This window comes from Fulmarus glacialis, unplaced genomic scaffold (assembly GCF_000690835.1).
Source record: "Fulmarus glacialis isolate BGI_N327 unplaced genomic scaffold, ASM69083v1 scaffold36214, whole genome shotgun sequence".
NCBI classification, from domain to species: Eukaryota; Metazoa; Chordata; class Aves; order Procellariiformes; family Procellariidae; genus Fulmarus; species Fulmarus glacialis.
The window spans coordinates 3,243-16,707 of record NW_009209420.1 but is presented as its reverse complement, the minus strand read 5'-3'; the positions used below and the strand labels follow the sequence as shown (position 1 = coordinate 16,707).

At 40.5% G+C, this 13,465-nt stretch overlaps 2 protein-coding genes across 2 annotated transcripts in view; one reads left to right on the top strand and one right to left on the bottom strand.

Annotated features, from left to right (window-relative positions):
• ANKLE2 (ankyrin repeat and LEM domain containing 2) overlaps positions 1-1,971 on the top strand; it is a 13,972-nt gene extending 12,001 nt beyond the window's left edge. Inside the window, exon 12 of the mRNA XM_009576816.1 lies at positions 1,734-1,971. Within this exon, the coding sequence (XP_009575111.1) occupies positions 1,734-1,971 (238 nt within the window). The remainder of the gene's footprint in view (positions 1-1,733) is intronic.
• A 5,264-nt stretch (positions 1,972-7,235) lies between these two features.
• PGAM5 (phosphoglycerate mutase family member 5) lies at positions 7,236-12,944 on the bottom strand (the record flags this gene model as incomplete). The annotated part of the gene is made up of 5 exons (XM_009576817.1): positions 7,236-7,556; positions 9,477-9,610; positions 9,929-10,017; positions 11,213-11,338; positions 12,766-12,944. Coding segments are annotated over 5 exons (679 nt in total), but the record flags the coding sequence as incomplete, so codon positions are not given.
• Between the last annotated feature and the right edge of the window lie 521 nt (positions 12,945-13,465).

Genomic DNA, 13,465 nt, shown 5'->3' with positions numbered 1-13,465 from the left:
CTGAAGTTCTCAGAAAAGAAACACGACCCAGTGCCACGCAGCAGTTTGGAAAGGGAGCAGGAACGGAAAGCCATCAAATGACCTGTACTGACTTCTGGTTTTTTCTTGTTTCTTCTAGCTTTCTTAAATGCATGAAATTCCACTTACTATGAGAACTATTTCCCCTAAGAAGTTCTCAACACAGATATTAAACGTTAATTTTTCAAAACGTGCTTTAAAGCCAGAACCTTTAAAGCTCTGTCAGAGCTTGTGAGAAATTTAAAAATAAAATTGACTGGCTTTATTGGCCACAAAATTCAGAGTAGGAGTTGGCAACCAGCAGCTGAGCAGCGCAACTGTGTTAAGTTAGCAGAGATTGGAGCAGGAGGAATGTTGTGGAAGGAGTTGAAACAACATGTGACAGGGCTGAAAGAAGTGCAGATGGTAAGTGGAAGGAGAGATGCTGCCCAGTGCCAAGCGCTGGGTTAGAAAGCAGCTTTCTTTTGTCTCTGTAGTTCAGACAGTGCGCTGAAGTAGGGCCATCAAGTATAGTTTTAGAAAAAACATGAAGCTCACTAAGATTTTTCTGTGATTTAAAGGGGAGTAGAAATAGGGACATATTTTCATATCCCTGGTTGATACGGTGTCCTTGTACCGCTTCGCTTTTCGAAGTCAAATTCTCTCATCTCCTGGTTTTTGTGATTAATTTTTTGAAAGAAATAGGCTCATTATTAGGCTTTTTTCATTGTTATTCCACTGTCTGAAAGGTCCAAAGTGTTCTTCTAAAGTGCTAAAATTTAACACAGGATTTTTAGGTGTAATGGCTGTTGAATCACGTAAGTAAAACCGATTACTCTAATTACTTGACAATGCCAAGGCTTGCTCTGTCAGCCTCCTTAGTTTTGCAGTGCTACCTCTGCCAAAAGCGAAGAAATGACACACTAGATCACTTTGTGTCTAGGTATGTGGGATTCTGACTGCAAAAAAGCAGACCTAATGATACAGTAGGTCTGTCAGAAGAAAATTCTTTTCAAAAGGTTTTAAGTAAGCTGTGTGCGTGCATAGCTTTCGTAGTTTGGGGGCGGGGGGGGTGGTATTTATTTATTTTTAAAAACCTTATAAAATATCGTTAGCTTATAGCATATTTTCCGTAGTGGCTCATCTTAAGAAATTGCCTCGCATGTAAAAGAAAGAACAGGGATGATTCTCATACGCTAGAATCAACCTTTGGTCATTCTGCCTTGCTTAAGATAAAATGGAGAGAAAAAGGTTTTTACAGAAAAGGGTTTTTAATTTAACGAAGGAAATATCTTGCTGTGCTTTCAAAGAAATTTTTGATCCTAGTTCTCATTGATTTAAGAAAAAATCTGATACGATACAGAAAAATGATACTGCTTCTGTGGCAACACCGAGATTATTTTCAAAAAAGGAGCGGGGGGATCACGTTCGGCCACAGAATAGCTGCGGCACTGAGATCAGGTCAGCTTTCATCTTGATGCCCTTTTCTAGTGGGGCAATGGACTAAAATCTTCCAGGTGCTTCACAAGCACACGTTTCTTTTCTTAATGGCCGTTTTGGAGCAAATGACATCTCACTGATGAGGCAGCATGTCTACCTAGAATATACTGTGCTGTCCCTGTTGCTTGTCAGACCTGTCTCTTAGCCGTTCCGATTCTTCTCTGCTGGTGCATCATTTCTAAGATCTACAAGCGGTTTTCTTAACAAAATGCAAAATGACGTGTTTTTTCTTTCAGTTGGCCAAGTCCAGCGCTGAAGGCAAGATCCAAGTCCCAAACCATCGCTGCCGGCCTTCCAAGTGCTTCAGCGTATTCTAATTCAGGAAGAAGTAGTCCCCTAACAGGAAGCCCAGGAAAATACGGCAATGCCGCCTCGTTCTCTCCGGACGCCGGGAGTCCTGGGCGCTACAGTCCAGCTTGCGTCAACCATGCTCTGTTAAAACTGCGTTATTTTTCAGAGCCTCCTGCCCACTAAAATATGATTCATCTTCCTGGGACTTCAATTATATTTTCATTGTTAGAGTGGAGGAAAAAACTACAATGATGTTACTGAAGTGACATGAGGTTTGTACTTGGCTATTTATTTTTCCTCAATTGAGGACAACTGTATGTTAAAGAAAATGGAATATATGTCTTTATGCCATGTATAGAAGATAAGATTACTGGCGATACGCAAGAAGTTAGTGACAGTCAGTGCAGTTGTCCCGTAGCAATGAATTAACCCTTGTTGCCAGTAAAGCAGTGAGCTGAACCTTTACTTGGAACCGGTGGTGGTATTGTCACCCGTTGTCATTGCTGAAATGAACCCCTTAGCCCTCAGCTGCATTTCTTTTGCTTGGGTAGTCTGGAGGAAGCACATCATCCGTAAACAGGAATCTTACCAGAGGAAATGGGTGACAAGAAGTAAAATGTTCTTCCACTTGCAGGGGGAATGCTCAAAGTGAAAAGCCTAAAACAAAGCCTGGGTAAGGACAGCTTTGCAGTTCTGAGTATGAATGCGAAACCCTGTGCATAAACAGACAGTAGTAAGTGTTTATAGCCAGCAGTAGGGTCTAGACAGTTGAATACACACACACACTCTCTCTCTCACCTATATATATGTGTGTATGTATGCACCTATTTACAGAGAAAACCTTGAGTCTTTCTTTGCTTGTTCTGAGGCTGTTAAAAACACTGTGATATACCGAGCGTTTTAGTAAAGGGGCACTATAGAAATTACCGGTATTCCTTTAAATGTTAGTTTGAAGATTAAAAACAAAATATATTAAAATTAGCTGTTTTTTTTCCCACAGAAGCTGTTAACATTAGCAGATTTTAATAGCTATTACACAAAAGCACATCAGCAATAATTTCAGCAGATCTACCAGCAAGATACCTTAATGGTCTAGTTTGTAATATATTAGAGTGGTAGCCAGTGACCCGTGATGTGGCTCCTTATTTCCCAACTGTAAAGAGAGAGAGGAATAAGGACTAAAAATATTTTTATTGAAATCTAAGCTTTTACTATGTCTCCAGTCTTGATGTGGTAATGAGTTTTTGTTACAGCAGTCAAAAATTTTATTCTTTAGCCTTCTGTAAGAATGACTTGTTTCGACAGTACGACGCTGAGATTGAAGAATTCTTTTCAAAACTCGAGACGGTTTTCCGTAGCAAGCTTAATGGTTGTATTGTTGCTTGAAAGAAGGCTTCCAGAAACAGAGTGCTCTAGTGTTGATAGCTCTCTAGTTTTAAAAAAAAAAAAAAGGAAAAAAAAAAAAAAGAAAAAGAAAAACTCTATCTATTGTTACAGCATAGATCTGTTCAGAAAATTAACATCTGCCCAGGCTGTGCTGGCAAAAAGGGATGGATTTGGATTCAGGGCTGCCGCACAGTACGTGGGAAAGCGTGGAACCGCCTGAGGCGCCTGAGCTAAGTCGGGGGGATGGTGAAGTGCGGGAGCGGCCCCTTGCCCACCTGTGGGCCTCGCCGCTGCAGAGGCTGGGGCCGGATTTAAGAATACAGAGCTCGATAGGTTTGACGGCTGTTGCGCTGCAGAGGGACTGTTCCGTACACAAACTGTACACCCTTCAGTAGGCTCATGATTTGGTACAAACCTAAAAACCTGCACTTAATGCGTTTGCAAGCTTAATAGTGCCTTTTGTAACATATTTTTTTTAATTAAATTCTTGTTCTTTTAGAAGTTTAAAAAAAGTGGCATCCACTTACTATGGGCACATAAAATACAGTTTTTCTTCTGAGCTTTCTGAACGGAACGTATTTTAATCTCTCTCTCTCTCTCTCTCTCTCTCTCAGTTTGATTATTTGGTGGGATAGTTCTCCGCTGTGGGAGAGCATTCCTATTTTAGAGATTGTTTTTTAAAAAAGGCTTATTTAGCTCGCTCTTTATAATTAAGCCTACTTCCAATGAGCTGTACATTACAAAGAGCTACTTTACACAACTGACTGTCATTCAGTGCTATTCCAGACAACTAGCTGGGGGGTGGGCAGGGGGGGTATCATTCTTTAAGAGACATTTTAAAAAAAAAAAACAAATGTCACTTGCTGTTACCAAGTACGTTAACTGACTTTTTCATTAGGTGTGTTTTTTTCTTCAGTCTGGTTTTTGATGCAGCAGTCTCCGTGGTCTCAAACAACTTTTTTTAGATCCAAATTCCTAGTTTTACTTTAAAGGGTTTGGGGTTTTTTGGTTTTTTTGTTTGTTGTTTTTTTTTTTGTCCAGTTTTGGTTTTTTAAATAATTTAATGTAAATGATGTCTGTGTCATCCTGGAGAAATTACTCAGAGGATGAGTAATTGCCTAATACCATGTTAAAGCCAAATTCACGTGGTGAGTTGCTGTGCGTGCAGCTGCTGTTCTCCACCCTGGTCCTCCTTGAGCTGTCACGTGGTGACGTTGCCCTTTTGATAGGAGTTTGTTACAGAGCCGGGAGACTGATGCTAACGCTCTAGTACTTTCTTCCTTTTAGTTCTTTTTACCTTTATTATGCTTTGCTTTCTTTTTTTAATATTTAAATGTATATTACTGGTACGTACATGTAGACAGACACCACCACCACACACCCCCCCAGACCTCCACCCCCAAACCCTTGCTTTTCACTTTGTAATTTTGTTTTGGTTCGGTCAAGAGAAATTTTTTTTAACTGTGTTTAATATAATGTGCATTAGTCCAGTTGCACTGCATCTTAAGGTGTCATTTTTCTAACAACATATTTACTTCAGCTATTAAAAAAAAAAGCAATTTATGTAGCGATTTGATCATTCGTGCTTGTGAAGAAAGCTCTTCCACACTGAGCCTGTGGAGACACTCTAAATCAGCTTGATATTGCTTGAATGGTGTCTTCCTGGCCAAAAGTTCACTTTTAAAGGTGCAGAAGATTAGTTGTGGGGGTTTTTTTTGATTAGCCAAGTGTCATGTTAAAAATACAGAGTTACACTGCTTTCTATTAAAAAATAAATGAGTAGCTAAAAGTGTCACACTGTGTTTAGTTTATGGCGTAAGTAGCTGGGTTGATAACCATGACGTGGCAAATTACTAATTTGTCCAGGCTGCACTAACGCAACTGCATGCATCTTTTTGTGTGACTTTGGATTATGCCACTGAAGACGTGAAGAACAGTTTCAAAATGTGTAAGAGACAGGAAGCCTGAATACTGTAACAATTACATACTTAATTTTAAATTTCATACTTCCCCCCACGCACAACTTAAGTGCCACTGAAAACATCGTTGATTTCTGTACGTGTGCAAAGAGGGGTTGTGTGTCCTCTGGCTGCCCACCAAGAACCTGTTTATTGGCATGGGGTGTAGAAGGGTATGTACGTGAGAGGGTACGTGTACGCGCACACACGGAAATAAAAATGCACAGAATATTCATCTTACCAGCTTTGGTGCTCCTGTTCCACGTGGTGGTAAGTGACAGCCCTTGAACTCCCAAAACGCCAAGATCCAAAGGACTGTGACTAGAGTGCGGCGGTCCCCTCCTGAGTGCTACAGCGCTCGCACCCGTGTTTCTGTAGATTAGGATAATTAACTCTGAGCTAGCTCCTCTCTCAAGTTCACATTTCAGATATTTGGAGTTAAAAGGACAAAGTTCGTAAATGAATTGTTGCCCCAGGCAACACGGGACACAAAGGCTGCTCAGCTGGCAGAAACACACACACGTCACTGCACAGCACTTCAGCCATACGTTCTACAGCAGACGTCATACAACTATTCAACTGAAGAGGCAAGAAAGAAAGAAAGACAGACCAGTTATTTTATTCCAAACTTTTAAAAAGTTAATAGACAAAACCCGATAAATTATTCTCATTGCATCAATGAGAAGAACATCATGACGGTTTCCTCTTACCTCACAACTGCACTACACAACGATCATGTTTTGTTCCCCGCTAGCCCCCTTTTCCTTGAAATCATCCTGGTGCAGCAGTCCTGTAGCAAACAAGCCATTAAACCTCGTCTCGCTAGGTTGCGTGCCATGATTATGCTTCATAGAGCTCTGACAGGAGCGAGTTCAGGGTCTCATCAACATTCTTGGTGATAAGAGAACCAGTCAAACAGGTCATTTCTGTTTGTTTGCTGGTGCTCTGTCACCAAGGCAGACTATTCATATGGTGGAATTTTTCAACATCCCAGGTATGAAGTGAGCTAAGTTACTACACCGGTTCGGGCGCCTAGCAAACATCCTTAAGATGAAATGCTTCTGAGCCCTCCCTCAAAAATGAACCCTAGTTCTCATCCACCCGCATTTTTCCTAGAACAAGTCCATCAGTGTTGGAGCTGCACAAAGGAGCCACTTAAAGCATGCTGCCTGACGTCTCTACTACGCACTTGGCCTAGAAAAGCCACCCCCACAGATGATACTTTTTCACCATTCAGGCAACAGTAGTTTTAAGCAGCGGTTTGCTCCAATACTGCAGAACCTCTGACCTGAAGTATCACTCCCTTGAACTCAGTGGTGATCTTGCTCTACTCTAAAAGCAAGGTATCGACATAGAAAAAGCAATGGGAGAAAGCAGAAATGAAAGACGCTGCTCCTCAAAAATGCCAGAGTCAGTAACTGGAAGCACTTGCGGAAGATTGCTGCTTTCCTTCCATCTTACTGCTACAAACTCATCCCTACATCCTTCTACAGACCAAGCTTTAGTTAAAGGCTTTACGAGACTGAAAAACATTGTTCAGAATAGCTTAAAGTACTTCTTCCTGAGGATGGAGGAACATTTAATAAAAGCAGCGGTTAATTCTAGCACCACAGCTCTGAGGCAAATTTTTTTTTTTTTTTTTTGTAACCTCTTTGCTTTATGCTTACAACCGCCAGGCACAGTTTACATGAGCTTTTTTGGGGGCAGAGCAGAACAGTGACACAACATAAACATACATCCTCAAGAAGCTTACAAAAACTGAAGCCTTATCCCTTTGTCCTTTGAACAGCAGAATACCCTGTTTGTCACTTCTTCTGCAAGAGCTGAAACAAGCTGGCCCATCTTCAGTTTTAGCTGCAGTGTGACACAAGGCTGTTCCTTCCAGTGCCCACACCACTGGCTTTCCTGCACGAGAAAAATATCCACAGGAGCAAGCTTTGGTTATAGACCTTCACGGGGCGGGGAGGGAGGAAGTCAGTGCTCTTGCAGCTGCTGAGCACACAGACATTCAACCTCTTTGTATTCCACAGCTCAGCTTTTGAGTTTTGGGGAATACTGGAGGACTGGGCAGCTTTAGGCTTCTAAAGATTTCTTCTTTTCTGGACTGAAAGGCAGATATGAGTATGTACGAAGGAGGCGAGGGGCTAAAGGACATTTTTAAGACAGCATCACACCCCAACCCAACACAACAGATAATCTAGTGGTACTGCAGCTGCATGTACTAGTGCAAAGAGACTAGAGGCAGCTCCTGGCCAGCCATCAGTTTCGCTCATTCAGGTGCGTGTGATTTTATCTGGAGGCATGAAACCTGTGTCACCCAGTGTTCGAAGTGCCACTCTTCCATTTGGACGTATCACCAAGTGAGTTATACTGCCATTGTTGAGAGACATTCGCAGCCAGCCTTCTGGGGGGAACTGCAATGCTCTATTAAAAAAAAAAAAAGATAAATAAATTATTCATTCATAAACACTTACATTAACATGCTGCTCACAGCATCACCTTCTGTTCCAGATAAAGGAAAAAAAAAAAAAAAAAGAAAATTGTTTGTCATTCTGCAGCTTGCATGCAAATGTTCCCACAGTCAGCCCTGGAAAAAATATTTCTCTTATGCAATTGATATGAAAATGCAGCGTTGATAACTGGACCAGTGCCAACAATGCACTTGCATAAGCAGAGTGCAGCAGATGGGTATGATTATTGCAGACAGGATTAATTCAAATCGACAGACGGCAGAAGCTCTAACGTCGTCAGGTTGCTGGGAGCGCTCTGAGCAACCTCGTAACAAACAGGACGATAGACGGCATAGGTTCAAGGTGGTCACTGAGCCAACTGCGGTGCCACAAAACCCTGCGCAGTTCAGGACAAGTAGAGAAGATGGCTCACCACCCCAAGGGGCCTCCTCCGCAGACCAACGGCGTAATGGCAAACAGCAGCACACTTCCATGCACTATTTTAGCCTTAGCAACATGGGTAGGTACGTAATGACAGCAGAGAAGAGGTAGCGAGAGAGGATTCATTCTACTTGCCAGTATGTGCCTATGGAAGAAATTCACCAGAACTACCTCCCATCAGCTGTATTGTTCCCCAGAAGTGGCAAGAAAAAGTACCTTGTGCTTTTTGTAGAAACACAGTATCACAGCTAGTCTCCAGCTATTCTAAAATTCTTAACTGAATAGCCTGAGGAGTTCAATCAATTGTAGTAAACAGCTGGAGAAAATACAAAGTTGTCTCAAACATCTTTTGCCTCAGATACTGAGGAATAACTTGGTTTTGGCTCTATGACAGTCTTTTAGAAAGGTTAAGAAACTAAGTAACAGCTACAGTCAAGCTAGATTCAAAGGGAACGCTACACGGATTGTGTTCAGTTGTGGTGTCAGATAGCCTGGAATGGAAGGCACAGAAGAGAAGTTAAAAAGAAGAGGGAAGAAACAGCAAAGAAAAAAAGGATACAGCTATTTCAGAAAAAGCCTAGGTAGCAGCAAGATGATCTCTTTTGGCACAGGAAAGAATATTCTGTTTACCTGATCAATAATTTTAAGTATAGCAATTTTGAAGAGCTCTAAAGCAGTCCACAGAGCAGACGGGCTAGCATTTAACTAGCTCAGCTAAATAAAGCTAACTGAAATTGTTGTAGGTATTGATCAGATTAAAGTTTAATCACATCTGTCCTGCTCAAGACAAATTATCTCACAGACAGTGCTTTGTTGATAGGGAAGGGGAATAAAACAGACTCAGCTGACTGGATACAGAGAAGGCAAAGATCCAGAACTGTTTTCTCCTTCATGAACAACCTTGATGTTAGCGGAAAGATCCACTCTCCCCTCTAATCCAATACTGGATGTCACTGCAAAAACACACTAATACAACTTGAACATAATACGAAAATTTCCATCAGTAAAGAATTCCCAAAACTAAATGAATCTTTCATTATGTAAGATCAAATTCACGTCACCTCAAAAAGACGCATCCAGTCAGATGCTCTATTTGTTGTCTTTTCCAACAGTCCACACAGGCATTGTCCTCAGGTTTACGGGAAGCAGAAGCATATGGTATTAAAGAGACTGTACAGATGTACAAAAAGGTTTCGAGTCTCACCAATTTAGCCATTTTCACTTTAGAATTAGAATGGAAGTGTTCTAATTTTCAAATTTGTCCTCTATCTGCAAATTAATCCTGTGATAAAGTTGCAGAAGCAGCTGCTCACAATGCAGGCACTGATCTCCAACCACTTCAGACAAGCCAAATCAACCCATCTCCTTGCGCAGCGGTGCCATACACCAACACTATTTCAGTAAAACTACGACCTTTTAAAGAACACAGATGGCCATGCAATCCAACACATACCTGCACACAATATAGCGGATCACGTTGGCATGGCAGACAAAGATCTCGTAGCTGTCTTCCTCCTGCTTTGCATCAGCTCTATGAATGAAGTTTCGAAAAGCAGCCTCAATTCGAGCTCCATCTTCGTAATACTGCTAAAGGCACAGAGTTTGGAATTAAACACAGCTCAGAGCAGCATGTGCCATTGTCTGCATTTGCAGATGGGCTGCGTCTTCTAAAGAGCTCTTTACCGGGATGCACACTTGAGGCTGAACTAGTACTAAAGGATTGTAAGTAATTTTAACTGTTCTGTACACTTATTGGGGAGGAGAAAGTATGCAATTATCTAAGGTCTACGATGAAAAGCATCAGCTCAGACACTGCAAGTTATCACTACAGTCAATATAAAGTATATTAAAAAAACCAAACCAAAACAAATACAGAAAAAAAAAAACTTTTAAGTAAAAAGTTACCACAGCTTCTGGTTTCCAGTGAGAGACCGGAGGGTCTGGTTCTATAGGTGCTCCCTCTCTCAGCAGATCAGTACTAATTTTTTTGACTCCTGAAATATTAAATACACATTCAGAAAGGAGTTGTTACTTCACCTGCTACTGCAAACAGGCCCACAACTCTACAATCAATACATTTTTCATATTCTTTCTTCAAGGAAGTCTTCCTCCCCTTCCTGAAGACCATTTTAATCTACATACTTCCTATCAAGGGCTGTGAATCTCTCCAACACAGCAAGACAAAGTTTATTCCAGCTGAGAACAGCCAGACCAGCTTGGCACAGCAAGTTTGAGTCTTCCCAGTCTACTGTACTTTGAAGAAATGCACTTGCAAGGATGTTAACCTAAAGCTGTATGTCAGTTAATGCTTGCTGCTAATTAATGCTAATTAATGTTAATGCTACACTTTTGATATTTAATATTTATATTACTATTTTAATCTCTGAGGAAGGAAAGATGGTTTAGTTGGGGGGGGGTTGGTTTGTTCTGGGGCTTGGGGGGTTGTTTGGAGTTTTTTGTTTTGTTCGTTTTGGAGGGTTTTTTTTGAAGCAGCACATTTAAGAAAACAAACACAGAACGGTTAAGAAAACTGACCTTCAGCTAGTCATGCCTGAATATCTGCTAAAATACTAGACAGAATTTTATATAGTCAAATATCTTTAGTTTAGATTCTGGTATGTCTTAGTTGCAGGAGAAAACAAAACAAAACAAAACAAAACACCCCAATAAAACAAAGTAACACCAATAAAACACAACCCAAAACCCTGTATAAACAAAGCACCCACATTAAAAAATCCCTACACCTTTGTGAGTGGGCTACATCTTCCCCTGCAGATAGGATAGCACAGCATGCAAGAAGGGCCTGTTAACTAACCCAGCAAGCATCACCACAAGAACTGGAGTTTATGATCCTCTTCTCTCCTGCGCTATTTCCCCCTGAGACCGAGGACTGAGACAATCCTGGTGACAGTCTTTGCTTTACAAAAATGCGTAAGTGAAGAGCAACCAGCAGAGTTCTGCTACACAGCAGTACATACAGGTAGCAGCTAGTCACTCAGAAGGGCAGATCCCTCTTGTGTTTTTAAAGATGAAATGGAAACAAGCAGAATTAAGGTTGTTAGTTTCTTTATAAATATAGACATATTCACACAGGGCTGGAAGTTGGTTAAATAACATCTCAACCTTAGAATCCCACTGGAAGCGTTTTAAGCATCAGAAGACAACGAAAAATTAAGGGAAGTCACTTACCTGGGAGATGTTTGCTTATAATTTCAGTTGTTTCAGTTGCTCTAGTCATGGAGGAGTGGATAATCTGATCAAATTTTAATCCCAAGCTTGCCAGCCTGTGTCCAGTCAGTTCAGCCTGTTCTCGACCTGAAAAATGATATTCATTATGTAAATTGGTGACACTCGTTTAAGCGCCTCACACAAACTACCAAAAAAAGTTGTTCAGTAGACATAAAAGGTCTCCATCGATGTCAGTTTTTCTCCTTTCAAAAAGTAATTGGAAAACATTTTTACCAGATTCACTACTTATTCAAATCAAACTTATTGGCTGGACAATTTCAAGTCATATTTCCATCGGCAGGAAAAATTAGTTGGGTTTTTTTTTTTTTTAATTAAAAAATACATATATCAAAACTTATTCAGAGACTTCCACTAAGGTATTCAATATCCCTGCTAGCCCCATCCCAAGGGAGCCACTTCCGACAAAAGATAGTGCTGCCATCTCTACGTTTGGGGAGCGTGGAAGAGGAGACTGTGTCAAACAGATTCACTCAGACCCGACAGCGCATTTTTCACAAAGGCAACATCACCTGGAACAGTTAAGAACCACGGCACTTGGATATCCTAGGGAAGGCTTTATTCCATCTTTCAGGCAGGTAGGTGAAAAGACAACAGACAGTTTAAGTAACTTACCCAAGGCACAGGATGAGACAGGATTAAGATTATACTTTGTTACCAATTTAAGATAGCACCTTAGTCCTGAAATTAGCATTTCACTCCTGTTTGCACACTGGTGATTAAGACTTGGGGGCAAAAAACCCCATGTTTATATTAAACATTTGGCACAAGGCTTCCAAAACCTCAAGCAGCACTGCACAACAGTAATTCTTCCCCCCTCAAAACAGTGTTGGCATACATATAATCAAGAAAGTGTCCACTGCTTTTTAAGTACACTATTAAAATAATACTAATTAACATTTGAGACCTAGTCACAGGATCAATGAATTAAGATTAACATAGACAGAAGTTATCCTCATTTCATGTAACTGATTAGCAGTATTCCCACAAACGGTGCTTAGTAGCAAAAGTGAAAAGTATTTAATTATAAACACTCCAACTGAAAGGAAAGTCAGGGGTAATTTTTTTTTTTTTTTTTAATAAATCAGCAAATTAACTAACAGAAACACAAGCCACCTCTTAAGAGAAATCTATCCCGAAGTTAGTCATGGAGCTAAGTTTAAAAGCTTAGCTTTGGGGAATTATGTCAGCTAGCATGAAAATTTGCTCAAGCAACCTTAAGATAATTGGAAATTTCCTTTGTGAAGTTTCTTTACAAGTGAGTGTGTTTAGAACTCTGTAAAGCACGTTTTCATCTTTGGATTTAGAGGATCAAAAACGGAAAAACCAAACTTATTCATGACATCTTTCTGCCACAAAGGATCCAGAAAGTGGAATAAGGTTTGGCAGTGAGACCCAGAACAGAGCTGAGTTACTGACCTGTACTCATCAAGACAGCAGCACGTAAAAAACAATTTTCTCAAAATGCAAAGTACGATGCTTCTAGTAATACATACCAAGTGGGGTCAGAGTTCTGTCTTTATCAGCCCGGCCATCCAAATTATATTGAGAATGACGGATAAGGAATATGTGCCTGGTGGCTTTTGCTTTGCAGTGATCTAAGCGTGAGGCAAGTTCTTCTTCCCCAGTTTCTTCATTTTTCTTTTTGAGGTTGATGAGAGCCAGTGGTTCACGTCTAAACAAACACATTTAAAATGCTATTTTTAGATAGGGGAGATTAAAAGTCACAGGAATTTTACAGGTGGGCAGTCTTGCCTTAGTTCTAGATATAGCTGAAGCACTAATATTGACTATTTAGCCATTTATATCGCAAAACTGATTCAAACCATTGTGTGAACACTATGAATAAAAGCCTGCATTAAAAAAACAAAAGTTAATGCCATAGGTTGAAAGGTGTAACTGACACAGATAAATTTCGTGTTTTTAGCAATAGCCACCTCTCAATTAATTCTTGGGGGAAAAAAGCAACAAACACAACAGAAAAAGTTAAATCCTAACGCAAACAGATGGCGTACACTAAAACACAAGAACGCCACAGTCTATCTGGACAAGAAGATTGTGAACACTAGCAGAGACTTTATATTTGAATTCCTGTCAATTCAATAGTTGTTCTTGGGATTTTCACTGATTTTCAGTCACAAGTATAATGGTAGGTTTTTTGACAAGAAAAACTAACCATGAATGATAGCCAGGAAA